This window comes from Cryphonectria parasitica (genome assembly GCF_011745365.1).
Source record: "Cryphonectria parasitica EP155 unplaced genomic scaffold M406scaffold_3, whole genome shotgun sequence".
In the NCBI taxonomy this organism is placed as follows: Eukaryota; Fungi; Ascomycota; class Sordariomycetes; order Diaporthales; family Cryphonectriaceae; genus Cryphonectria; species Cryphonectria parasitica.
In genome coordinates, this window is record NW_024468911.1 from 5,226,045 (window position 1) to 5,253,955 (window position 27,911).

Below are 27,911 nucleotides of genomic sequence, written 5' to 3' on the forward strand. Positions count from 1 at the left end.
AAGAGAATTGGCTAGCTTGAGGAGGCTTTTGGGGAAAGATGAGGTGCTGTTGATTGTGCTGAGCTTGAATTGGACTGGGTCTAACAGCTTGATTAACTATTCTCGAGAAGAAGAGAGCTTAAGAGGGCTTTTGAGGGTTTGAGAGGCTATAGACTAGTTACTTTCTATTCAGATCTAATATTCTAGCTTAAAAGGCTTTCCAGTTGAGCTAGATAATAATTGCTAAGGAATAAATGCTTGCTTGCAATAGTTGAATTGCCCTATTGGCTTATATTGCTGATTTTCTTTCTGTATGCTTATTTAAAAGATAAAAAAATCCCTAGATCGAGAGGTTGAAGAATGTGAAAGGTATAAGGAAGCAAGTAAATAAGCAGAATATTGTTTTGAAAGCAAAGCTACATAAACTCGTTCGTTTTATAGCTGCTATGGCTATTCAGGACTAACAGCCTGGCTTCTGAGGGGTTTGCTAGCTAGCTATGAGAAATAAAGATCTCTTTTAGCTATTCAACTATCATTTTATTGTTTGTTCATCCGTTTTGCATAGCTATAAACTTCCAACTATCAAAAGGCTCCAAATCAAGAGGAAACCACTGTTATTATACTGTTTAGCTCTTGAAAATTACCAGAGGGAAGAAGTAAGCATCTGTAGCTGAGATACACTCGAGGAAAGAAGTCCAGGCTTTTGATCCAGAGTCTTTCCTTTGAATTGAATGCAAAGAGGAGCCTCCGAGAACTAATCTATTTGTTCCTTAGCTCTCCATCAGGCCAGCTTCATCCATATTCCATCTATTAGCTGGCTTAATAGCTTGGATATAAGAAAGATTGAAAAAACGAAATCAAAGCTGTATTATCTCTGTTATAGCCTCATTCGTTCATTCAGAAGCAATGCAGCAAGTCTTCCTGATCTTTATCTCTGGATTTCTCTTCAAAAAAGCCTGAGTCCATTGCACTCCGAGAGCCTGAGAGTCTCTCTGGATCTCGAGAATCTGCTAAGCAAAGTATTTGAGTTCTGAATAGCTTGGTGGAACGCCTAGGCTTTCTTGAATCAGGATCCATTCAGCTAGTCTTCTTTCCTGATCAATAGAGAGCCTTTGCTAGTTTTCGTGGGCTGTTTTATGCGATTCCCCTCCTTCTAGGCGAGCCTGAAGAGTACTCCTTGGAATACTCTATTCCCTCGAGGCTTGCTGCTGAGACTTGCCTTTTCTGACAGCCTCAACGGCCTGGGCTAGCTCAAACTCGGAATAGGGCTTCATAACAGTCAGATAAAGGTTTGCTGGAAAGATGAAGTTGTTTGGATCAAAATTGGTTGAGTAATAGCTATCAAACTAAAGGGGGTTGAAGAGGCGGTGAGGGTGGCCAGGGTGGCCCAAAACTACCCCGGCCCAAAACCCCCCCCTTTGACTTATAGGTCCAGCGAGCTGGCTTTTTAGCGTCTTGTTCCTTTCCTCTTTCTTCAGCGTAGTTTTGAAAGCAGTGCATCTTCATACTTAGAACTCGTATGTTTTCATCAATACCTGTCCAAGATCTCAGTCTTCTTTTATACAAACTCTGAAGCTCAAATCGCATCTTATCCTTCTTTCCTCGCATTATCGCCTCTCTCAATCAACATAATGGGTCTCTACAAGAAGTTGCCTGACTCTGTCACTGATGTGGATGTCATCATTGCTGGAGGTATGTACCCGCCATTCAACTTAGTCATACGTCTAGCATATTTACCACTGGATTGTGGATATCAGGTGGCGCTGCTGGCTGCGTTGTCGCCGGCAGACTTGCTGAATCCGACCCCAAGTTGGCGATTCTGGTCATCGAGAGTGGACCAAACAACTTCGGAGACCCGATGGTGACGGTTCCGGCTTTCTGGCTATCACACACGAATCCTAGTGACAAATATACCTGGTCCTACAAGGCCAGCGCATCTCAATACCTAGCCGGGAGAGAATCCATCATCCCCGCTGGTCGCATCGTATGTATTCATGAGAATGGTACTGATGTTTTTTCATTTGCTCATGTGTGAATAGCTCGGTGGAGGATCTTCCGTAAATATGCTGTTGTATAGCCGTCCGCAGCAGTCGGAGCTGGATGCTTGGAATACTCCCGGCTGGTCCGCCAAGGAGACATTGCAGTATCTCAACAAGGTAAGCAAACTACCAAGGCTACCTTACAGGTCATACTTTGAAGCTGAAACTCCTGAAAGTGGGAATCCTACCACGGGCCTCCTGGCTCGGAGGATCGTCATGGGCATGACGGCCCGATCTACGGTAAGAAAAATATCTTGGGAGTCCAAACCCGACACATTAGAGCACATGGAGTGAAAATCATTTGCTGACTGAAAATAGTCGGCCCCGGCAATTATCGTGGCAAGATCTTGGAGCAGGATTTCATCTCTGCAGTTCAGAAGCTAGGCTGGCCAGAGCTTGCCGACAATAACAGGCTGGATTCTATCAACGGCTCAATGCGCGCTCAGCGTTATGTAGGCCCTGATGGGAAGCGTCAGGACACCGCCCATGGGTATATTCATCCTAAGCTCGAGAGCGGAGAATATCCTAATCTCCATATCCTCGTGGAAACGGACGTTGAGCGTGTTATATTTGACGATAACAAGAAGGCTATTGGAGTGGCCTTTAGGCCCAGCGCTGACTTCCAACCCGATGAGGACCAAGAGGCATCCCTTAGGGTTGTCCACGCGAGACAGCAGGTCATCTTATCTGCAGGTGCTCTCGGGACACCACAAATCCTGGAGAGATCTGGCGTTGGCAACCCTGAGGTTCTCTCACGGGCCGGAATCCCGCTTATCGCCTCCGTTCCGGAAGTGGGTGAGAATTACCTGGTCAGTTACATTCCAGAGCCACGCATCGAGCAAGAGCACTTGTTGAGTCTTCGTATTTTAGGACCACCATATTATGCTTTACCCTTACAAGACAAGTGTTGGCCCAGACGAGACAATGGATGGTCTCTTGGCAGGACGTATAGATGTCGGCCAGCTAATCTCCAAGAACGACCCGTTGCTTAGCTGGAATGGTGTTGACGTGCAATGCAAGCTCCGGCCTACGGATGCTGACATCGCAAGCCTAGGCACTGATTTCCAAGCGGCGTGGGACAAGGACTTCAAAGATTCTCACGATAAGCCTCTAATGATCATTTCGATTGTCAGCTGCTTTCCGGGAGATCCATCTGGCGTTCCAGCTGGGCAATATATGGGCGTTGCTACCTTTAGCACCCATCCGTTCTCACGCGGCCGCATCCATGTCACGGGTCCGAAATTTAGCGACCCATATAGCTTCGACGCCGGCTTCCTAGCAGATAAGAACGGAATTGATCAGAAAAATCACTTTTGGATGTATAAGAAGCAGCGCGAAATCATCCGCCGTATGGAAAACTTCGCAGGCGAGGTCGCCGCTGGCCATCCGGAATTTTCCAGTGGGTCCAAGGCCGCAATTATTGACACCAAGCCTTCCTCGGAGATCCAGGACATCGAATACACGCCGGAGGATGATCAGGCTATCGAGAAGTTCCTGAAAGAACGCATCTCTACGACCTGGCACTCGATGGGCACGTGTAAGATGGCCTCTTTCAAGGATGACGGAGTTGTGGACCGCAACCTGAATGTCTACGGAGTCAAGAGTTTGAAGGTTGCTGATCTGAGCATTACACCAAGCAACGTGGGATGTAACACATGTAGCGTTGCAATGGCTATTGGAGAAAAGGCTGCAGACATCATCATTCAGGAGCTTGAACTTGCAAAATAAGCAAGAAAACCAGAGGCTACCCAGTCTCTGACTAGTACATAGTGCTTATTTCTCTAGATTGAGAGTCTCATCATGTTACCTTTTCCACCCATGAACCTCATCAATAAGCATTACTATTGCTTTGCTGCAGCATTTGACTAAATATTTTAATCATGCGACTTTGCCCTTCTGACCGTCATGCTGTATGATATGATCCATTTTCGTACTCAAGAGCGTTGCAAAAGTCCTTCAAATCAAGCGAGCCTAGTTTGGGAAGGGTGGGGTTGACAGAGGATGATGGTGATCTCTCACCGAGCTCCCAGTGGGTTAAACGAGTTTGATCATATGAGGTACGCGACCCCTCTTTCTCCCTCTGGACTATGAGTGATCATGATCACCACGCGGACAGACCCAATAATGGATCCTACGCTATAAGGACCAACATCCTGTACTATGGTTGCATGGCCAATATTCAACTTTCAGGGCTTCTTCAGTGGACATGGTGGAGCCTGACCCATGTGTATCTTTTGCAGCATCGGCGGCAAGAAGTGACTTGGCTTACTGCAGTGCATAAGCCGGAGAGACTTGATACGGGGTCGAAATATAGCCAACACGGTAGATCTGGTACCGTAGTAGGTGGCATTAGGATTGCAATAAATTTCTCTGCAGGGAAGATGACCAAAGATGGGGGCCGCAACATCAACTGGGTTTCTCCATGCTCTATGAAGGTGAAAGCGGAGTGTACCATAGTACGAAAAACCTCAATCTGGTATAGGTTGACTCTCAGCAAGCCCAACAACCTCTGACTGTATTTCCACGAGCGTCTAGAACGCAGGGTAAGCTGAGCAGTGCTAACGATCACCTCAAAAATTTGAATATGATCCACACAGTCCAGTATGTGATCAACTGGGGTTTCGATCACTGTGTGGTCGCCCCATGGTACCAGGTAGCAAATACAGTAATGAAGTATCATATACTTCGCCTTCCAGTTGTCGCCAGAGTTGATGTAACGGCCAACGGGTATTGCTGTTCATTCAGCCCCCAAGTGTCGCTACTGAAGAACTGATTCCTGTCGGCTCGTTCTCATCTGGGCCCCAATTTTCAGTTTATAGTGAATGTGCATCAGTTGAAGAAAAAGCCGAGCCAGGAATTTAGATATAAGGCGTCTTGGGGTTATAGGGGCGGAGCGCTTTGCAAGTAACGGCCGATTTTTCTTCACGCCTGGCGTGCCTTATCCTGTCGAGCATCAGCTTTCCATCTCACATCTTTTGGCCAGTACGGTATCCGAATTCCAAGCTCCACAAGATGCCTTCAGAAGTCGATGGTAACGTGTCTGATGCAGTCGCAATATGCGGCTTTTCCATCAAATTTCCACAGGAGGCGACATCTGCTGATGCTTTCTGGGAAATGATCGTGAGACGAAAGTGTACCATGACCGAATTTCCAGCTGATCGGATCAGCCTCTCTGGTTTTCAGTCGAGCAATAAAAAGAGGAATAATACGGTAAGACATGATTATAGCCCCGTATCTGTAGCGAATGCATATCTTACAAATATATTAGTTCTCTGTACGAGGCGGGCACTTCATCAAGGAGGATCTCTCTCTCTTTGATGCGGACTTCTTCAACATTTCCCCTACCGAAGCGGCAGCCATGGACCCTATGCAAAGGTGGCTCCTGGAGGCAGCGTACCAAGCTCTTCAAAACTGTATGTTGGCAACAGCGACTAGTCCTTTGTGCATCGGTGACTGATCATGAGCACCAGCGGGGATATCAATGGAGGCCGTGTCTGGCACCAGCACCGGCGTATATACTGGTTGCTTCACTAACGACTACATGACCCAACTCTATCGTGACCCAGAGTGCACTCCAGCGTATATGGCAACTGGTGTGGGCACCAGTATGCTAGCGAACAGGATCAGCTGGTTCTTCAATTTTCACGGCCCTAGTATGGCTGTTGATTCGGCTTGCTCGAGTGCCGCTACCGCTCTTGACCTTGCTTGCCAAGGTTTGAAGACAGCATCCTGTGACCTAGTAAGTTTTCTTACCCCGCCAGCATTCGCTGCCCAAATCCGATGATATCATATATTTTCTAACAATTTGATGTCCAGAGCATGGTTGCGGGCTGCAATCTGACTTTCGCTCCAGAATTATATCAGTCAATGTCCAACATGAACTTCCTCTCTCCCGACAGCCTCTGCTACTCCTTTGATGAACGTGCCAACGGTTATTCCCGTGGTGAGGGGATCGCGGTAATCATTCTAAAAAGGCTCTCTGACGCGATACGAGACGGCAATACCGTTCGTGCAGTCATACGTGCTACTGGCTCCAACGAAGACGGACGAACAGCGGGGATCACTCAACCAAGCGGCCAGGCCCAAGAACAATTGATTCGTGAGACATATCGCAAAGCGGCTCTATCAATGGCCCATACACGATATTTTGAGGCACATGGTACCGGCACTCCAATGGGTGACCCTATTGAGGCGCTAGCAGTTGGCAAGGCATTTGGTGATTTTCGATCAGAAATCGATCCTCTTTATATGTAGGTCTCCAATTATCTCGGCTCAAAATTTGGTGGTCTTGCTTACATTTGTATGTAGGGGCGCCGTGAAGTCCAATATTGGCCACCTTGAAGGCGCCAGCGCTTTGGCTGGAGTCATTAAAGCAGTACTTGTCCTGGAAAAGGGCGTCATTCCACCAAACGCGAATTTCGAGAAGCTCAATCCAAAAATCGATGACAAGTCGCTAGGTCTTAAGGTGAGCAGATACTTCGAACTACTGTGATCTGAGATATCTAGAAGCTTGTGTGGGAGTATTACTGACCTTGACACGCTTATGCACAGTTCCCAGAAAAATGTTACAGTTGGCCGACCCCAGGACTGCGGAGGGCTTCAATCAATTCGTTCGGCTATGGCGGCTCCAATTCACACATCGTCTTGGACGATGCGTACAACTTCATGCATTTGAGAGGTATGCAAGGAAGGCATTGCACGACTGTCTTATTTGGTAGCTACCCCATCCCAAGATCCATGTCATGCTGCTCAGTGAGAGCCCTTGAGCCTCCAGGCTCATTGGTCAGCAACTGGGAGTCTATATCGAACATGCCCTCATCTTCTTTCCAATCCTCGTCTTCAGAGTCATCCCAGTGGATAGTCTGCTCGAAAGTGGAGGGATCAACGCAACCGCAGGCCAAACTCCTGGTTTGGTCGGCGAGTGATGAGGATGGAATCGACAGGCTCTCCAGAGTTTACGAGGACTATTTGTCGACAAAAGCAGAGCAAGGCATAGAGATCATTTCTTTCCTAGATGATATGGCTTACACGCTGAACAATTGCCGAAGCCACCTCACCTGGAGATCCTTCGCCGTATTGCAACATCCATTGACCCTTGGGAGTCTGCGATCCCGAATGTCGTATCCAGTCCAAGCGCGAGCTCATACGACCAGATTGGGATTTGTCTTTACAGGGCAAGGTGCACAATGGTTCGCGATGGGCAGAGAACTCTTCTGCTACTCATCTTTCAGGATGGATCTGGAAGTTGCAGACTCGTACCTGAAAAGACTTGGCTGCACTTGGTCTGTCTATGGTAAGTATTTTTCATTTAGTAATCCTATAGTTACCAAGACAGCTTCCCTAACAAGCTTTGGCGGCATAGATGAGATGTTGAGATCAAAGGAGTGTACGAGTATCGATAACCCGGAGTTCAGTCAGACAATCTGTACAGTCTTGCAGATCGCTTTGGTGAATCTGCTTCGTTCTTTCGGAATTCGGCCTCATGCCGTCGTCGGTCACTCCTCTGGAGAAATTGCGTCTGCGTAAGTTGTTTTAGACCCAGCGTTAGATAGCTCTTTATGCTTACCATAAATCGTTTAGATACGCTGCCGGATTCCTCTCTGCGGAATCGGCTTACAAGCTGGCCTATCTGAGAGGACTTTGTTCTGCTGAGGTTGTTGCACGATCTCGCACATTGTCCAGCTCCACAGTTCGCGGCGCCATGATGTCAGTGGCGTTGGGCAGAGACGATATACAAGTTCTGATTTCCAGCCTCAGTAATGACAGCAGAGCATTTGGTTTGACGGTGGCTTGCGAAAATAGCCCAAGAAACGTGACTGTGGCCGGAGAAGACTCTCTGATTGAACGACTGAAGGTACTGCTGGACGAGAAGCATGTCTTTGCTCGCAGGCTGAACGTACCGGTCGCCTATCACTCACATCAGATGGAGGAATGCGCAGCCAAATATGCATCTATGGTCGGTGATTTGCACGGTCCAATCCAAAGTTTTGGGCAAAAACAAGTTTGTATGGTTTCGAGCGTTACGGGATGCTGCGCAGATGCATCTGAACTCCTGAGCCCCTCATACTGGTCCCAGAACATGGTGGCACCTGTGCAATTTTCTCAAGCACTTTCTGCTATCTGTTCCAAATCACCCTCGGAAAATGGTGTCGGTGTATACGATGGTGCTCCAGCCGTCAACCTTCTCATCGAACTTGGGCCACATTCAACGCTCCAAGTACCGATTCGTGAGATCCTTGCAGATCGGGACGAAAATGAGAGCATAACCTATAGCTCCATACTCAAAAGGGGGCAATCAGCGCATGCAACAACATTGCAATTAGTCGGGCAGCTGTTTTGCAGAGGAGTGGGGGTCGACCTAGTGAAGGTCAATGAGTTCGCCAAAGCTCCAGCAGCGCCCGCGGGGCCCGGTCCCAACTTGCTAGTCGACTTGCCTGAGTATCCATTCAACCATGCAAAGGGTTACTGGCACGAATCCCGCATCAGTCGAAATTTTCGATTGAGACAGAAAACTCCATCTGAATTCCTGGGCGTCCGATCCGACCATTGGAGCCGTGCTGAGCCAAGATGGCGCCAATTCATCAGGACGAGCGAAATTCCCTGGGTTCTTGACCATGTTATTGATGGCAATGTCTTATATCCAGCGGCTGGAATGCTCGTGATGGCTATTGAAGCTATCAGAGAGATGACAGAAGGTGTCAACCACGTTGAAGGCTATTCGATCCAGGACGTTGACCTTCTCAGCGCAATGGACTTAACCGCCAACAAAGGGTGTATAGAGGTTGAAACAACACTCCGAGCAAGGCACGATCCCCACGGTTCGAGTTCGTTGCACTGTTATGATTTCTCAATCAAGTCATTCAACGCTTTGAAGAACGATTGGACTTTGAACTGCCGTGGCATCGTCGCAGCAGAGGTCTCTGCGGGCTCAGATCAATGGGCAAAGCGAATGATACAGACTCAAAGACAGATTCTTTCGGATCCGTTCTCGTCTATCCTGTCAGGTGACACTGGCACTGATGTGGATAGCGGGTACGTATATGCTTCTCTAAAGGACATTGGTCTCGAGTTTGGTCCCGATTTCCAAGCAGCACGACACCAGCGGTATGACGATTCTCGGAGGCAGTCTGCTGCAGAAATAGAGCTCTTCAGATCACCCGACATAGCCTCCGTCATTCATCCGGTATCCTTGGATGCGATGTTTCACCTTGCTCTCACTGCACTCACATCCGGAGGCCATCAGCGAATTGCTGCGACCGTCCCTACTCGTATCGAAAGCCTATGGCTATCTAGCAAGGTAAATCTCTGCTACCCCGGACGAGACACCCTCAAGGCCTGCACCGAGGTAAACGCAATGAGCAACCGTGGCTTCACAAGCAGGGGTATTGCTGTGGACAGCGTAGAGCACAAGGTCGTGGTTTGGTACGATGGTCTGAGCATGACGAACATCACCAGAAATCCGACATCTCAATGTGTCCCTAATAGCACTTCCCAGATATTCATGTGCATGCAATGCAAGCCTGACCTAGGAACAATGGAGCCAGACGACATGTATGCTCTGCTAGAGCGATTGCATCCATCCCAGCCCGAAGACCCCGAACTCTGGGCAGAAATAGGCCATCTTGTCGAATTGTCTCTGGTGGATCTATTCAGATATGTTGAAGCCAATCCAATCTACCTCCAGGGTGCGTACCGGAAACCTTGGAAGCAGCATTACTTGCACTGGGCTCGGCACCATATGGACAAATGCACGCAAAAGCGCCTCCATTCAGGCCTGGAACTCAATGCGACCGATAGTCAGCTGCATGGGAAGAAGATAGGATGGCAGATATGCGCTAACGATATAGGTATAGATGCTCCAATTCTATGAGAAACATATAAAAATTTCTTGAAATGGCGGCAAGTGCGTTTGAAATGGAACTAGTGTTTAATATAAGAGATATATGGCCCTTTACTGTTTATACGATTATGTCGCAAGGAGTAGGGCGACTGTTGATAAGCTAGAAATCGTAATCATGATGCTATTCTCCTACCTAATAGGCAGAAAGAAATGAAACAGCGTTCCACGCAAGTCAAAGCAATTCAAGCGGTAGCTTACCACTTGGATTGCTATAAGTTCCAGATCCAGGGAGGTGTTAACTTCCTATGCGAGAGTCCTTATAGGTTTTATGATGGCGGCATCCTCTTCTAGACAGCATCACTTGAGCATACAGCCAAGATGTGGCGGCTGTGCTGACATGATCTTTCCAGGCGAGGAAGTCACAGCTCGTAAGGTCTACCGTCTACCACCTGCTTCTGTCACTGAGCGAATATTGATTCGAGTAGTGCTTGCAGACACAGGCACAAAATCTTCCATAAGACGCACCGGGAATTTCTTTCCCAGAGATCGGGGCGTAACTCTACATATATTGACGGGCTCCGGGTGTGCCGACGACCCTTTTGCCCAGTCTGCGCACACTCACCTGCTACCGTGACTATTCACCGCGACTGCAGCAATATTTTCATCCGATACTGCCGGTCGCACGCATTCGCTTGTCTCTATACATCTGGCTTCTGTTGAGATCCCTGGCCGAGAGCATCACCACTTCGTCTGGAACGCAGGCATTTCTGCGATGCAGTCGCTCTGCAGACAGTCGCTTGCAACATCAAACTTTCCTTCTTGTCACGTCTCCCGAGGGGATTCTTGAGATGATTCGGCTTCTCATACTGCATGCTTTTCTCTGGCGGTTTGTTGCAACAATCAGCTCTGCACGCCGTGCCAGGCCGCTGTCGCAAGAGACAGTCCGACTGGCTGATGTTGAGTCATTTGAGCGCGGGGGGCAACCTCTGGTATCATCATCTGGGCATGGGCAGATAGTCAGGTTGATACTTGATTCAGATGGCATTCAAAAGATTGAACGTCTTTCTGCACAGCCGGAATACACTTGCGGCATGTCAGAATACTATGCCTATATCGTGGAGAACGAGGCACTTCTTTCTGATGTGATGGCCTTATACATGGTATGTTCATATCTTCAATAGATTTCAGAGTCTGACTTGAGTATAGGATGTCGAATCAGCCTTCAGATGCCACCTCACTGTGCTTCCTGATGTCTAGATACTCGCTTGTCCGCAAGCTCTAGACTATCTGGAACATAGGGGATAAGATAGTTGCTGTCAAAGTCGAAGATCCAGAACCATGCAGCAGAACCGACACATGTTGTAATCCAGATATGTCTCTCTGTCAAGACAGTCGGGGGTAGCTTGCTATCATTACTTGCGTCGTTCAACAGGACAATGTGACGAACTTAAGACTTTCATCAATCTTTGAGAAGATGAGATGTCTACAGCTGAGCTTTCTGAATCAGTGAGCTTGAGCAGCAGATTGTCGAGAAGTTTGGCATGGCTGGCAATTAGCCTCAAATCCGGACTAGGCATAGCAGCATGATAGGTGAGTTTTGCTTTTGCTTTGTAAGCGAGGTCTAGAGCTTGTTTCATGGTATCATTAAGTATTGTGCAAGCAAGGAAGGTGATTAGCGAGTGGGAAGTGAAATTGTTCCTATGTTTGTCTTTCCCTTCCAACTTATATCATCTGAACCCAAACATCTGATGCCTAGTACGAAAGCTCGTTCTGAAATCGAAATTACTGTTTATTGTTTTTGAAAGATAAATTCCAGAATCTGAATTTCACAACTTCCATTTCAGACCTGAAGTCACACTTTGTTTGTTTATTTGTTCTATTTAGCGCCAGGTAGAAGAAGCGTAGCTAGAAAGACCTCCCGAGGCGTATAAGGCGCGCTGAGCTAGACCTGGCTATCCTTCGAGGAGGGCGGCCGATTACCTATCCAGCGACTCAAAGTCCATTGACAACGACGGCGATGCTGCCTGGTCGGTCTCTCCCTCGCCCCCGTATGCAAGCAGTAACTAGGAAAAGTAGAAAGAGGCTAAGCCTTGAGTGTCCCGAGCCGGAGCTGAAATACTGCCTGCAGTGAGAAGTTGGAGCATTCCCAGATGAAGCATCTGGCGGGAAAGCTTATCACTGTGCATGCTTGTGAAGAAGGCTATGGGATTTCAGTTGTATATGTTTGGAAACTCCAAACGGCGATATTGTCAACTTGTCAAGTCGTATTGAGAGCAGAGGGAAAATGGCGCCCTATTTTGATAATGCATTTGTATTTTTATTATTGGAATAGGAAAGTTATATAAATGGTAGAGTTGCTGGTCTGCGCAAAACGGACATAACTCTCATGTAATTACTATGTGCTAATCCCGCCGAGGCCCTGCTAGCGATAGGGGAGGTGATTGTTCTCGTCTTTAGCTCGTCCCCGCCTTCTCCGCTTCACTGGCTACATGACGTACACTAGTCCTATATAAACTCTAGCCATTTTTTACTTCTGATGGCATAGAGGAGTAATTAAGGGACCCGTAGCACCCCTTCCGAACTCATCCCCTTCTCGCTTTCCCTGTCCTCACGCATCCTCCTCGTTACTTGAGCTTTTCGTATCTTATCTATCTTAGCCTTTAAGCCCAGCCATCGCTTGCACAAAACCATGGAACCTCAGGAAATTTTGGCACCTCGGGCAATTATTGGGCAAAATCATTTTCTGCCCACGGTGCGGTCGGGGACCTTTCAGAACATTACACAATGGTGTTTGCGCTGCCTGCAAACGAGACTTTGCCAATGCAATACAGAAAAGCAGCCAGCAAAAACCGCCAAGAGCAAAAGACCTTTTGCAAGAAATCCAGGAAAATGACAATAGAAGACGGCTGCAGCAGCTGACATCATTGCAACTGCTGTTAAGTCACATTCGCAGTTTCGGTAAGAAGTATCTTTTTCTTTCTTTCTGCAGCCCTGGTTAGTTGAATCATACTGAAGACGAAGATCCAGATTTGAATGTAGTGAGGTACATCATTAAGTTCAGCAAACAACAACTGGCAACTGTGAAAAATAGTCACTGCTCTTGACATCCCACACTACAACAGAGACTATTGGTGCAGATGTGGCCATCTGAACTTGGCATGTGAGGCCACCAGTGATGGATGTGGAAAGCACTTGAGTTCTATATATCCATACCTGAGTGCAAATATTCGAGATGGCTGGCTTTTATATGCAGTACCTAGAAAGTCAGTAGGTCGGCATAGTCTGGGTTGTTTCAAAAAGTCGACATCATATTAATACTGGTAATAGGCTTTTTCTGGCTAATAGCTAACCAGGAGCTATACTAGGTCTCTGCCTTCGTCGTGATTAGCCGGCGCCAGCATACGAAATTCATTGCGAGAATGATCGCTTTAAATGTCTCGTTGTAAGTCCGAGGGGGTAACTTCCGGCCATCCCGGCCATCCACACTCTACATACACACACATATAAAATATATATATTTGACTACCCTATTCACCTACTACGATGCAATCCCCCTCGTCAGCAGGTATTTTGACATCGCTCTCTTCATCCTGACTATCCTCATTTCGATTGACTGAATTTTGAGCTCTTTGTATAGCCTGGATATCTGCAAACCTCGAATTCGGGCTGATATCAACCTTTCTTCTTTTACTAGGCCTGAGAGCCTCAATCTGCCTTTTCAGTGCCTCAATTTCCTCCCGAGCCTTAGCCAGTTGTATTTCATTTTTTTTCCCGAGACTTTTTTATCTTTCTGGCACCTAAACGGCCCTCTGGCTCGTTCAAAACCTGGCCTCGAATCTTCTGCAGCTGATGATATAGATCCTTAGCCCCTTGAGGAGTTGAAATGAGATCCAGCTGGCTTGACGAGGGTTTCAGAGTAGTTTGGGCTGTAGTTGATGGCCTTGAGCTTGAATTCGGCTGGGTCTGAGTGCGTTAAGAAGTGTTCTCAAGGAGAAGAGGGATTAAAGGCGGTTCAGATGGTCTGACCGGCCATAGACCAGTTGCTTTCCATCCAGATCTGATATTCTGGCTAGAAAGACCTTCTATACGAGCCAGGCGATAGTCTTCAAGAAATAATCGCTTTCCTAGGACTGTTGAATCCCCTCATTAGCCTAGAAAACTGATTTTCTTTCTGTATGCTCTCTTGAGAGATGAGAAGATCTCTAGATTGAGGGGTTGAAACACATGCGGGGTATGAGGAGGTAAATAAAGCAACAGGATGTTGTTTTGAAAGCATTGCCACATAAATTCGTCAGTTGTATGGCTGCTGTGGCCATCCAGGACCAAAAGCCTTGCTTCTGAGGGGTCTGCTGGCTGGCTGCCTGGGATGAAGATCTTTTCCAGCCTTTCAAGTGCCATTGTATTGTTGGTCCATCCGTTTTTTGTTGCTGTGAATTGCCAGCCCTTGGAAATCTCCAATTGAGCAAGAAACCATTGTTTTTGTATGGTTAAACCCTTGAAGACAACTAAAGGTTCGAGGTGCGCACCTATAGCTGAGATACACTCGAGGAAATCGTTGGCGCTAGTCCCCTTTTGGGACTAAACACCAGTGCCTCACTATCTTACCCTTGACCAGTGAATGGCCAAGGGTTTAGTCCCTTCTTTCTATTGCTAGCAGCCCTAGACCCCACATCAACTCAGGCCCTATGGCCACTGCCACAGGTTATTTCGTTGATGGTGGACATGTTGATCTTAGGACAGTTTTAGTGCGTCGTGTTGAAGGACTTGTTTTCGGAGGGAATTATAGGCTTACTGGGCGGCCGGAAGCCTGGTGCTCAGCCAACTTCTGAATCCACGCGTTCTCTTCCAAGCGCATCCTGTCGCATAGATATAAAGCCTACAGTAGCATCGAAAGGTTCCATGCCACTATAATTGAATGTCCGATTGATCAGTTTGCAGTACTACTTTGGTTTCAGCCTGCGATAGCTGGCAGGTTATAGGCTGATATTTATATAACAGTGTTGGCCTCTGTATTCTGGTGTCAATACATCATTCATCGTAAGAGTTCAGGGATTAGATGCAATACTGACTAATCGAAGAAGCCCTTTCCTTGCATAGAAACCCATCATATATAAATCAAATAAATACCTGTGCGCGGGCGAAGGCTTGAATGCATGGCACTAGCACACGATCCAAGATGTTTCAATATGCCGAAACGCTGGATTCAGAGAATCCGAATCACAGGAGGCGCAATACTGTGGAAAGATAGATCGGGGTTCTTCTATCATATACTAATCCATCTGTTTAATATAACTGACGAGAGTTAAAGCTTAAGGCTAGAGAGTATTTAGGGGGAGACTAGTAGGCATAGGAATAAAGTTTTTCAAGTTATAGATTGTGTTATACAAATTTATAGGCTTGCGATGCAGTACTAATTATGATTAACTCTCGCGCGAGATGTAGCAGCTGACGACAAACTCTGCTTTTGCATCTCGGACAGAGAGGTATCACTGTAGTAGATTCAAGTTTCTAGGATCCGGAAATTCGGGTTTCTTAGTTTCGCATCTATATCTATAGGAAGTCTTCTAGTTTTAAGACATCGTCGATACAAGCTTCAACTTGAGCAATGGTCGATTCGAGAAATTGGTCAAGAGAGCAAGAATGAGGAGGATTGTAAGAGCGGGAACGACGAAGTGGGCCAGCTTCGCACCAGCTCGAAGGTCGGAACCGACGCGCGACCTGGATGCTTTCCGTAATGCTGTAACCAAGGAATGGCGGCACTGGCTGTGGGCACCATATACCTCCTGCAACCAGACCCCTGAGAAGCGATCCGAGTAATATCGAGCTGCACTCAGGACTACAATAGTCTCGGACACTCAAGTACTGCAGAAGGCCATATAAGCTGTTGATAATACGGCCAACAACATCCACTCTTTTACTCTCAATTTGGTCTATATTTATCATTAGCTATGTAAACCATCCTAAGTTAAAAAATATTCACATACCAATGAGGCTGTTGGGAAACGGTAAACCTAGCGTTCGAAGGGGTTCTCGAACTGCTCGTACTGCAACAGATTTTACAGTATTGCATATCTCAGGCTTGTCGAAGACGCAAGCAATGCAGAGCCATAGGACAAGTTGCCGGCTATATTCCTGAGGCAGGCGCTCCCTCTGCCCAATCTCCTCGATCCAAGTATCGGAAAAGAATTTGACAGCGTCATGGCATTTGTAATAATCGACCACAACAGCAATCTGTGCAAGAAGCTCGAGGCTTATGCGCCGGGGTACTTGTCCGCTTTTGCAATGGATTATATCCATCAAAATTTGCAAAGCTTCTTCGTGCCACTCACTTGCATCAACAACATATCCCGAATCAGACGTTCTGACACTTTCTTTCCAGGAACCGCTGAAAGCTGTGCGGAAGTATGAAGAAGCCAGTATCAAATGCCGAGAAGATAGATGAAATCGTATCGAACAGCCCTTGCCGGCGGTAGGATCGATGTCTTTGATAGCCGTGTGGCCGGAGTCGTCTGGTCTGATTTCCACAGAATCAGCCTCTACCGCTTCAGTCTCCGATTCAACAGCCACTGGCTCCTCTTCCGGTTGCGCAAGAGTTGATACCAAACCCCATTGCCATGGCGGTGGATCCGGTCGACGCGGGTCAACATCTCTAAATCTGCGAACAAAGCCCTGTAAATTGTCGAGCTCTGGCCAACAGGACCCGGACGGTTGCTGATTCTGGTTTATATCCCAGATAGCAAATGGCTTATTCGGATCCCGCAGAATGAGAAGCACATCTCCTTTCTCGTTAATATCTCGGTATATCTTTGAGTTCATTGTGAGTTCAGATTCAGCGGAGACAAGAGTCATTGAATAACTTCTAGGAGAAGTTGTGGTTGTTTCAGCACAGCGTTGAGGTGATAGGTAATGCAGGGACGAAGGGGGTCAGTATAGTGAATTCGGGGCCGACAGGGTCACAAGAACAGGCTGGCTCAGGTGGAGTCCGGAACACGTGTACAGATGTACATGGATCCAACGTCTCCAGCTTAAATAAGCTGACCTGCGTGCTTATATCATCAGCTTTACTCCTCAGACGCCTCAACTCCGTTTTGAGACAAGAGACAGACGATGAACTAATGCTGATGCTATCATCGCCCTTGCTGTTGAGGAGGTGTACAGATTCTGTAGCTTGGCAATAGGTGAACAGTAGGCCTTGAATGTATACTGCGAATTGTGCAATGCAAGACTTTTGGCACTGTAATGATGATTAGGTTTGCTAGGCAAGTAATAATAGAGGACAAGAGTAGATAGAACTGAGCCTATAAGGATCCACGATAGAATTTGCGCAACTTATTTGCTTGAAACGGCAGCTTAGTTGCTTTGAAAGGTATCTCCAAATTGTCAACTTCACTTGTCAAGCCACTTAAATCCGCTTTCCGTTCTCATTTATATGCAGAAAGCTAATGATCAGTCAACAGTACATCAAGCCCTTGTCAGCTGGATTATAATGCAGCTCTTACCTTCCATAATTCCGCTTATAGTCCTGTTCAATACAGGTTTATACAAGAGAATTGCTCAGATGATAGCTTTATAATCCCTTATAATGCTTCCAATGGGGATGCAGATATTGCTTGGTTTGTATACTGAAAGCTTTTCCTTTCTTTACTGGTGCACTGGAACTAACAGACTAGGTGGTGTGCTGGCAATGAAACCTGTGCTTCTGTGGTTATTTATGGAGGCGCGCCGAGAAGTTCTGGAACAAACCTGTATTCGATATCAATCTCCCGCAGCTAGCAGCAGTCTCTTTCGCAGTCTACCTACCGATTTATATCTGGATCCGGGGGCCGGACAGGCTCCGTGCTCCTTTCGACCTTATCCTCAATCCAGTCAGCAGTTCAATCCAACAATTCCAGAGACTATGCCGGATCTTCTTTATCCATTTCCACAACCGAACTAATCACCCAATCCCACGAATTCTCGGTCTCTTCTAAGCTCTCCTTATCAGCATCTGCGATCCAGTATACAGCTAAAACCGGAATATCGCCCGCAGTTCGAGCCTCGTCTGTAACATCATTGCTCACAGCATCCTCGGCAGAATCCACTCCTCAGATGTCAGCTGTAGATATAACAGCAAGCAGCCTCCCCTGCACTTATCAAGCTGCGAGTTCTGATACGGGCATCAGTCAAGACGGATGTGTCTGCAGCGGAACAATTACATATCCGCTGCTCGTATATACATCAGGATCAAGCACTTTTGCCATACCATCCTGTGACTACACAGACGCTCCAAGTTAAACAAGCCTGCTTGCGATAGGAGAGACATGGACGAAAGATTGTGTGGTATGCTTCCAGACAGGGGTTGCTGATCCGGCATCATGTACAACCATGACATCCTGTGATGGAGCCACAAGTCCCACAACGACATAATCCATGCGACCTATGCCACTATATAATTTAACAGAAACCAGATGCTCGTGGTGGAATATATGAGATCCTTTCGGCTTCTGGGCTTTCCTTATTACTCCAAGTTACAGCTCTTACATATATGAATGGTTCTATCAGATTCAGATTTATATATTTCCTTTTTGTTTGATATATATCAGTCATAGTAATGTTGAGGGAGAAGAGTATCTGATGGGCGATCAGCATAGTAATATTTCAGCTTAGCATGTTCTTTAGATAGTTCTAATGAAAGAAGCGTTCAACTATTCTAGGACAAAAATAACATGTTATGGGTGAGGACATCATCGAAACTCTCTGCGTAAAACAATCCCTAATCCAATCATTTATCCTTTTTTAGTTTATCTTCAGGTCTGTGTCCTCCCTGAGCACTAGTTCTGGCTGAATCACTGGCTCATCACACATGATGGCTTTTGAAGGAGCTCGTCGAGGCTTCGAGGGGTCTGTACATTCTTACGAAGTGTTTGCCATTGATGCTCAAGCACTTGGAATCTTTGGACATATTGTACCCCCAAATATTAGGACACTTTCATAGAAGAATCCATGCAGCACTCGTATATATAGGGATAATAATTGAGGTGTTATTGAATAATAATACTGATCAGGGAAAGATGACATAGTAGTGTCATTTTCTAAGGCTCTTATACTACTGAAATCCCTTGCGACTGATCTTTAAATACTCAAACCGATCATCCTTACTGACTTGTAAAAAGCATGAAAGAATGCTACCAGACCCGAAACACAATATCGAGTTCCAGGGCAGTTATATCCGTCTAATGAGCACATTTGTCTTATTTTTCAGCTTCTCGCTGGCTCAGTGTGAAGGCTTCGAGCGTTGCAGCATCTGCCTCAGAGTCTGCCTATCATCAGAGTAAGCAGCGTTCAATATGAATGCGACTAATTACGTACTAATTTCGAGAGGATTATCTCCAACATATGTTCCATTCGATCCAATCGCAGCTTCATCTCTGTAAAGATAGGCATTTCTTCTTGGTCGACCTTGGCATTGTGACAGGTGTAATACCACTTGAATGCTGTGTTTCTATAAAAGGATATCTGTTCGGACGTGAGCTACGGTCCGCGGGATGGTGAAAAGGGAGAAGCTATCAGAAGTAGGAGAAATATCTCATGGAAGACCAGTGGGGATTTCATGCGATCTTTAGGTATCAATACTTTATTTATTGCTCATGTAGATCTGGCTCTTTGTTCATCCCTTAAACTGGAAAATTAGATTTCTCTTTTTAGTATTGTTAGTATATTAGTTGTATTGATCATGTTGGTTGTATTGATTGTGTTGGTTGTGTTGGTTGTGTTGGTTGTGTTGATTGTGTTAGTTGTGTTGGTTGTGTTGGTTGTGTTGGTTGTATTGGTTGTGTTGGTTGTGTTGGTTGTGTTGGTTATGGTCGTGTTGGCTATGTTAGTGACATTAGTGATATTCGCAGTATATTAATCAAGTTGCAGTAAAGATCCGGCTTTCCCGAGTTCAACTTTCTCTGCTCTAGCATTTCCTTGCTAGTTACATTGTTGGCTTCGCTATAAAATACATCTCGAAGATCTTAGAGCTGAATGCTCGCTTTAAACCATCGACTGCTGCAGTCTCGCATTATATTGAAATGGCTTCCTCGCTACCAGCTCCCGCCAACCCTAATGTTGTGATTATTAGTGCCGGCATTGGGATTAGATATAATCACGCTGCTAGCGAGCTATGTCACCAATTGCGAGCCTGCAGCTGCACAGCTGCTTGGTATGATATGCTCAACAGTCTACCCCGCGCAACTCGTTCTTTATTATGCATAAGCCATACGCAGATGGCTACTTTTTTGCCCCGCACTCTCGATTCTATTATCTCTATGCAACCACATCCTTTCCTACTTTCAATTCTGACCCTCCTCGAGAGATTTTCCGGGAATACACTATTGAGATGGATTGAAAAAGCAGATATAGTTGTTGCGGTACACCCAATTGCTATTAAACTCTTAGGATCACTCAAGCTTAAGCAACATAAACGTTTTTATCTTTCTGCTTATTTTTGCGACAGTCATATTTATCAATTTTTCCTCGACAATACTATCGACCAAAACCTTGTCATCACAGCTCCAGCACAAGCAGCATGCGAACGGTTTGGATATTCAGCTGCAGCTATCAGTCCGGTTGTTGGATACGAGTTCTACTATGACTACTCTGCTAATAAGCGGGCCCAGATACGCTACAGGCTAGGACTTGGTAATAGTGGAGTCATTCTTGTCTGTGCTGGGCTACATGGTGCAAGCTTTGCAATTCGGACCGTTAACGATATTCTTGAGGAGATATCCGAGGTATCGGTAATAGTCCTTTGTAAGCACGATGCAAGGCTCCAGGAAAAGCTTGCGAACAGGCCGCGCGTTGTCTCACTTGGCTGGCAGAACTGGGTAGAAATGCTACTGCTGATGGCTCTTTCCAACATCATGGTATACAATGCAGGTGTGATAATAGTTTGCGAGGCTATAGTCATGAAGATCACAGCGATAACATACTGCCCGCTACCAGAACATAGCGAGGCGAATGCTCGAGCAATGGAGCTGGCAGATCTATCCTTCTGGGCACGAACACAGCAAATGCTTGAAGCTATGATGAGGAAGTATATGGACAGGCCTAGAAACCAGTATTTCCATGGAAGGATCTGTGCAGCTGATGAAATTCTATCTTTGTATCGAAAACGAAGTTGAGATCTTCACTCTACAGGCAGCATGCTCATGAGATTCAGATCCTATAGGATGTTGTCCAGCAGGGTTATAATTCTCGTCAGTTGTTATATTCAATACTACAGAGAGTTTTGATAGTCTGAGCTGCTTGCCTACAAACTATAACACGCTTTATTAGAACTTGATATTAATCCAACCTGTGGTGTGAACGTTACCGGATATGTAGCGACAGCTGAGCATAAGAGTTGTCGCTCTCGATATGAACGCCGAATGAGGAATCGTCGGGAGGGATAGGTGGTGTTGTGTATCTATCGGCATTACCTTATTCAAAAAAGTATATGCAGTTGCAAACTTGTTCAAAAGTATAATCAGTACTATTCCATACTTAGTTCGATGGGTATGGTCTGGTTATTTATTGGTATTTTCCCACAGCGCCGGAAGGTGTGTTATCGGGAAGCATAGGTAACGGTTGTGGTTGAAGACATAGGAAAAATAGAAGACGGATTTGTAAGTAGAGATAGATTGAAAAGCATGCCGAAAACTTTTGGTGGTAAGAGCAGGCTCAATTAGCGGATCAGGGAGGCGTTGTTATACCGTATTCTCGCTTATTAATCAAGGTGCTGTCAAGACCCAAGGTCGTGCCCCACGCCTCCGCAAGCTGGACTTGAAGGATTTTTGCGCCATCACCAAGCTTAGCTTTTCATTAGCTTGACACTGTTAGAGCAGGTTTACTTTGAACCCAATCCCAAAGTATTGGACATTATAATTACAGTATGTACTGTAGCCATTTAATAGGATCACCGAGGTAAAATGCTGTTCGCGAGCTGGCGCTCGTGTTCGTCGTGACAAACCTCCGCCAGCCCACTGACCTGGCTACCACAAAAACCCTGATCTGAGCCTGAAAGAAAGATCTGTCCCGCCAAGCCGCCATCCTGTTGGCTAGGTTCCAGTAATAGTGGGTACATCAGGACGTGTTTTCGTCGCTTACCATGGTACACGCGTATTATATTAGGGCTAGCGTCATCTTGGTCCAGGTCTTGGTATACTGCACAGCAACAGACAACAAGCTCAAACAAAACCGAATAACATCCCTCAACATCCATCACAGACCGCTATCGACCGAGTTAACCACACTGCAACCTGGCCTGCACAATAGTCACTCCACGATGCAATGATAACGCAACACGAAATCCTGGTCTGGCTATCCCGCATCGATTATACAGGCGCTGCAGCACACGAGAAAAGGGGATCAAGCGAACAGCAGCAAGAGAAATCACAGCTACGGAGCTGTGCCAGCTTCAATCATCGCTCGACCCATCAACATCATACAAAAAATCTCAAGCACCAGCACAGCCAAAGGCTCGATGCAACAGCCCAGCCTCGCCTTCCAACACCGCTCATATCTACAACACCTTGCAAGACCAAGCGTCTCAAGATCATCCACAACGATAACACCAAACACAAGGAATCCAACGAGCTGTTAGCTGCAGCAGCAATCGCTAGCATGGATAGCAGCGCTCAGTATAACCTCAAGGCCACAGCGGAATTACTAGCAGATGCAGAAAACACGCCATGCTCTGCAACGCGCTCAAAACATGCACACACGAGCAGCAGGCCATTCAGCGCCTCGAGAAGATCCTTCAGCAGCGTTACAGCAACTTCCTCGTCTACTTCGGTCTCGGCAGCCGCATCCTCCCCTTGCAAGCTCCTCGCTGAGCTCAACATCGGCAACCATGCTGTAGATTCTCATCCGCTTTCATTAGCCAGTGTCTACGCCCATCGCCTGCCTGTACCCCTCGTAGCCCTGTTAGAAGACCTCGAGAATGTAGCCACGGGCTGCCCTATTGTGTCAGCCGCCCTGCAGCCCGATTTCGATCGCCTGGCTGCTCACCAGTCTGTACGACGCCGCCCGAACACCATCTACGCTCCCACCCCTGAGCGCAACGCCGTCGGCCCCTATCCCCCTCTCGATAATGTACTCGCCCTGCTAGCCGAGGCGGAGCAGTGCAACGATAGGAAGCAGTCCGAGGCCAGCTGGAATGCTGCTATGCACTTCCCGCTCTTGCGCCTTGCCGTCCACGGACAGGGCGCGCGGAAGTCCCAGCTGGTAGATGTCGAGATGTGGTATGTGCTTCTCTTCCTTGATACTTCTGTCTGTTTGTCTGCCTGCTAAACTCACACGCAAACCTGGCTGCCAGCACCACAGCCAGTATCATCAAGGAGTACCACTGCATGCAGTTGTTAACCAGCAAGAAAGTCGACATGGCTATGATCATCGAACCTACAGCCAACGAGACCAACAGCACCGAGGCGGTAAAGCGCATCAATATCCTGCGCACGCGCAGCCCATGCTTTTCCATCAACCATACTAACTTCGAGCTCCTGCTCCAGTCGCTCATCGCTATCAGCATCGAAACTAAGCATCCTAGTGCCTCGGGCGAAGACGCCGCCTTGCAGGTTAGCGTATGGCAAGCAGCCCAGTGGAGTCTGCTGCAAAGTTTGACTCAGCCTCAGCCTACCAGCAGCTCAAGCATCGCGCTGCTTGCCTTCCTTCCCGCCATCACCGTCGTGAGTCATGATTGAACACTTACAGCCACCACAAGGCTTAGGCAGAAGATAGTATGTACATCTTCTTCTCGCTATATCCGTTTCTGCCTGTATATATACAAGAGACATTGCTGATACAGCTTTCCAACAACAGACGCTTTGGACTAACTATCCTATCGAACATACCTGTAATATTATCAGCATCTATTGCATCATCTAGACTATTCAACAGCTCGCAAACTGGGCGCGCGATGACTATTAGCCATGGTACAAGACCGAAGTGTTGGGGGTATACGCACACCATCCCCGAAGACGAGAGGCTCATAACTAGCAGCTGAGCCAGGCAAGGAGAGCTTTTCAGGGACTGTAGGGGTTTTGTAATCTCAACGATGTAATATCCCGAAAGCGATTTCTATGAGGAAAAGGGCATCATAACGACTTCGAGGGTTCAGCAATGAAACATCAACAATTTAGTAAAGTTCTATCTGAATACAAATAAACTAATTTAAATATAGTATAAGTAGTTAAGCTTATATTGTTGTGGTGGCCAGGGTGGTAGTCCGTGGGACATGGAGTACAGTGGGTCAAGGATTCTCATACATATAAAGAATACCACCCACTTTTCAAATTCTTTAGCTATAAGCAACAATAAAACATCCTTTCTCTTCTTTTCAATTTTGAACCCTTTGGACAGGTCTAAGACAGATTTTTCACCCTGTTCTTGTGCCTGTATGGCCTTAGTTTGCTGTTCTCATCTGAACAGGCACGCTTGGGTTGCACGAGCTCTTGTTTATTGCTTCAGCAGCTGTTTGTTCCTTTTTCTTTCGAGAGCGATAGCGCCCTAGTTCTGATTCAATGGTGCAGTATATGCAAACTTAGCTATTCAAGCTGGTAGCTCAGGGCTGTTTGCATTACAGTTTGTGAGAATCAGTAAGAGCAGCAAGTTTACTCTATGAATGAATGCACTCTTTTTCTCTGCTGAGCTCTTTTATTTCCTTTATCTATCATGCTTACATAACAAGCTGTGCATTATATCTGAACTCTGGATTATGCCTAAGATCTCTTGTAGAGAGGAGATGAGTAGATAGAGAAGGAGTGATATAAGTTCTAATTATAAGCTGATGAATAATGCATTGAGCTTGCAAGCTAATATTACGAAGAAACAAATTTCTTTTTTCAATATTTTCTATATTAATTAATAATTCTATATAGAAGCTAATATAGCTTAGATTTGTATAAGCTGCAGCAGAAAGTTTAATTATATTAGATATGAGTTTATAATTAAATTATAGAGTAGAATGCTTTTAATAAATAATACTCTGCAAAGAAAAGTAGCATGATTAATAAGATTTATACTTCTTGCAATAGTTTAATCAGTATGCTTTATCTGAATATATCTAGCTATATTAATTCTTTAAATTAAAAGCTTGCTAGTTGTATTATTTCAAAAATAAAGAATATAAAGAGATAAAAATAAGAAACTATTAATATATATAAGAAATAAAGATTAAGAATTATAATAATATTATTCAATATTAAACTTTAATTAATACTTTATATCTAGTTAGAAATACTTCTATTAATTAGTAAGATTATTAATAAAGAAAATCCTAGTATAATATAGAATAGCTAACTTAATTTCTTGTTATTTATTACAAAATAGATCTTATATATGCTCTACTTATAAACTGAATCTCTTTTAAGCATCTGAACTCTTTCAATCTCTATAGTATTGTTTTCTGCAGGATATGGAAAGCATTCCAGCTGTAGCACTCTCAACTCAAGAATCTCGAATCAGAAAAGCAAAGAAATATCGGAGGAAGCAATAATCAAGAGAGAAGATAGCTTCTATGTCTGAGAGCTCTTCCAATCAAACACTCAGTTCAGCTAACTACCTGGCTAATGTTGTGGTGGCCAGGGTGGTAGTCTGTGGGACATGAAGTACAGTGGGGTTAAGGGTTCTCATATATATAAAGGATACTACCTACTTTTCAAATTCTTTAGCTATAAGCAACAATGAATTATCCTTTCTCTTCTTTTCAATTTTGAATTCTTTGAATAGGTTTAAGACAGGTTTTTCATTCTGTTCTTGTACTCGTATAGCCTTAGTTTGCTGTTTTCATCTGTACAAGCATGCTTGGATTATACGAGCTCTTGCTTATTGCTTCAGCAGCTATTTATTCCTTTTTCTTTCAAGAGCAATAGCGCTCTAGTTCTAGTTCAATAATGCAGTAAGTATGGATTTAGCTATTCAAGCTGGTAGCTTAGAGCTGTTTGCATTATAATTCGTAAGGATTAGTAAGAGCAGCAAGTTTATTCTATAAATAGGCGCATTCTTTTTTCCTGCTGAGCTCTTTTATTTTCTTTATCTATTATGCTTATACAATAAGCTGTGCATTATGTTTGAACTCTAAGTTATGCCTGAGATCTCTTATAGAAAGGAGATGAGTAGATAGAGAAGGAGTAATATAAGTTCTAATTGTAAGCTAATAAATAATGCATTGAGCTTGCAAGCTAATATTACGAAGAAATGAATTCCTTTTTCTAATATTTCTTATATTAATTAATAATTCTATACAGAAGCTAATATAGCTTAGATTTATATAAGCTGTAGCAGAAAGTTTAATTATATTGGATATAAGTTTATAATTAAATTATAGAGTAAAATGCTTTTGATAAATAGTATTCTGCAGAGAAAAATAGCATAATTAATAAGATCTGTGCTTCTTATAATAATCTAATCAGCATGCTCTATCTGAATATATCTAGCTATATTAATCCTTTGAATCAAAAGCTTGCTAATTGCATTATTTCAAAAGCGAAAAATATAAAAAGATAAAAATAAGAAACTATTAATATATATAAGAAATAAAGATTAAAAATTATAATAATATTATCTAATATCAAACTTTAATCAATATTTTATATCTAATCAGAAATATCTCTATTAATTAGCAGAACTATTAATAAAGAAAATCCTAATATAGCATAGAACAGCTAATTCAATCTCTTATTATTTATTACAAAACAGATCTCATGCATATTCTATTTACAAACTGAATCTCTCTTAAGCACTTGAATCTTTTCGATCTCTACAATATTGTTTTCTGCAGAATACGGAAGGCATTCCAGCTGTAGCACTTTTAACTCAAGGATCTCGAACTAGAAAGACAAAGAAATATCGGAGAAAGCAATAACTAAAAGGGAAGATAGCTTTCATATCTAAGAGCTCTTCCAATCAGATACTCAGTTCGGCTAACTATCTAGCTAATAACTATTATAGTTAGAACTTCAGATTCTTCTTTTATAGTAAGCTTGCTGATAATGAATTAATATTATTTGCTTGTATGAAAGTTTTTTTATAGCTGAAGCGATTTAACTAGTAGTATTAGATTAAAGGAATTAATAATACTCAAGTATTCAACTTTATGAAAAGCTTCTATATAGATATAATTATTGCTGGAGAAGTAAAGAGATTTACTATAAATGCTAAAACTTGAAATGAATAGAAGAAGCAACTATTAGTTGCTTATCGCTCTTGAAATCATCTTCAGGCATATTGTTATGACTCATCCAACATGCAGGTCACAGAACCGGTTACGAGTAACAGGGACCAGGTGTCAAGGACTCAACATTCTGACAAAGCATTGATTACATAATCCAGGGTTAGGGTTGTAAAGGAGGGAGGATCGTTGGGCTCGCTAGCGATCCCAACGAGCTTCACACCTTGGATCGCTAGACTCGCCAGCGATCCTAACAAGCCATACTGAAGAGCTGAATATATAAGAATACATTCATTACTATTAAATAGATTCAGTATATAGCTCTTCAGTTGTTAATCTAAGTATTCAGTTTCATATACTAAGTAGCTTCAAAGGCAGTGAACACTTGCATCGCTTATTAGAACTTGTACAGTTCCATATTCAAGAACTTAATACTTTAATACCGCTCTTATTAGCATAAACCCCTTCGTATACTTAGGAATCTTCGGATTGCTGCAGTGCTCATTACATTTTGATAACTCTTGTTCAAGAACGGTTCAGTATTACCCTCTTGAGCAATACGGAATACGATAGCTCCTCCAGGAACCCCTTCGTCCTCGCGCGCTCCTACCTAGGAAGAACTGGTCAACCAGGTGTACCAGCTCACTCAGCGTATCTAGGATCTGCGCAAGCAATAGCAGGCTCAGAGCGCTACCATTGCCAACCAACAAGCTCAGCTAGCCCAACAAGCTCAGCTAGCCCAACAGGCTCAGCAAGCGCAGTTCACCCCTACAACTATCAATAGTACTGGAAAAGCGTACAAGATGAATAAGCTCGCTATATACAATGGCAATCAGAAGATGCTGCATGGATTCCTTACTCACTGCAGAGCGTATTTCTTGCA

The 27,911-nt window shown here is 44.9% G+C and overlaps 6 protein-coding genes across 6 annotated transcripts; 5 read left to right on the top strand and 1 right to left on the bottom strand.

Moving 5' to 3' along the window:
- Positions 1-1,610: 1,610 nt before the first annotated feature.
- Positions 1,611-3,746, top strand: M406DRAFT_255055 (alcohol dehydrogenase; the record flags this gene model as incomplete). Its single annotated transcript, XM_040917009.1, has 6 exons — positions 1,611-1,671; positions 1,737-1,963; positions 2,019-2,135; positions 2,195-2,258; positions 2,337-2,827; positions 2,889-3,746. The coding sequence occupies 6 exons, from the start codon at positions 1,611-1,613 to the stop codon at positions 3,744-3,746; spliced, it is 1,818 nt and encodes a 605-aa protein (XP_040779124.1).
- A 1,284-nt stretch (positions 3,747-5,030) lies between these two features.
- Positions 5,031-6,774, top strand: M406DRAFT_350921 (polyketide synthase; the record flags this gene model as incomplete). Its single annotated transcript, XM_040922583.1, has 8 exons — positions 5,031-5,228; positions 5,287-5,431; positions 5,489-5,671; positions 5,732-5,757; positions 5,835-6,268; positions 6,327-6,483; positions 6,570-6,696; positions 6,752-6,774. 8 exons carry the CDS (start codon positions 5,031-5,033, stop codon positions 6,772-6,774), a joined length of 1,293 nt encoding a protein of 430 aa, XP_040779125.1.
- Positions 6,775-7,385: 611 nt separating this feature from the next.
- M406DRAFT_252109 (FabD/lysophospholipase-like protein) lies at positions 7,386-8,934 on the top strand (the record flags this gene model as incomplete). Its single annotated transcript, XM_040916814.1, has 2 exons — positions 7,386-7,540; positions 7,599-8,934. Coding segments are annotated over 2 exons (1,491 nt in total), but the record flags the coding sequence as incomplete, so codon positions are not given.
- A 312-nt stretch (positions 8,935-9,246) lies between these two features.
- On the top strand, positions 9,247-9,952 carry M406DRAFT_102242 (uncharacterized protein). Its single transcript, XM_040914997.1, has one exon. The coding sequence runs from the start codon at positions 9,373-9,375 to the stop codon at positions 9,886-9,888; it is 516 nt and encodes a 171-aa protein (XP_040779127.1). The 5' UTR covers positions 9,247-9,372; the 3' UTR covers positions 9,889-9,952.
- Positions 9,953-15,840: 5,888 nt separating this feature from the next.
- M406DRAFT_29372 (uncharacterized protein) lies at positions 15,841-16,308 on the bottom strand (the record flags this gene model as incomplete). The annotated part of the gene is made up of 1 exon (XM_040919095.1): positions 15,841-16,308. A coding segment is annotated over one exon (468 nt), but the record flags the coding sequence as incomplete, so codon positions are not given.
- Positions 16,309-22,482: 6,174 nt separating this feature from the next.
- M406DRAFT_253406 (uncharacterized protein) lies at positions 22,483-23,561 on the top strand (the record flags this gene model as incomplete). Its single annotated transcript, XM_040916898.1, has 2 exons — positions 22,483-23,102; positions 23,177-23,561. The coding sequence occupies 2 exons, from the start codon at positions 22,483-22,485 to the stop codon at positions 23,559-23,561; spliced, it is 1,005 nt and encodes a 334-aa protein (XP_040779129.1).
- Positions 23,562-27,911: the final 4,350 nt, after the last annotated feature.

Excerpts from the sequence above, each read along its gene's own strand:
- M406DRAFT_102242 (XM_040914997.1), top strand. The coding sequence starts at position 9,373 with ATGAGCAACCGTGGCTTCACAAGCAGGGGTATTGCTGTGGACAGCGTA.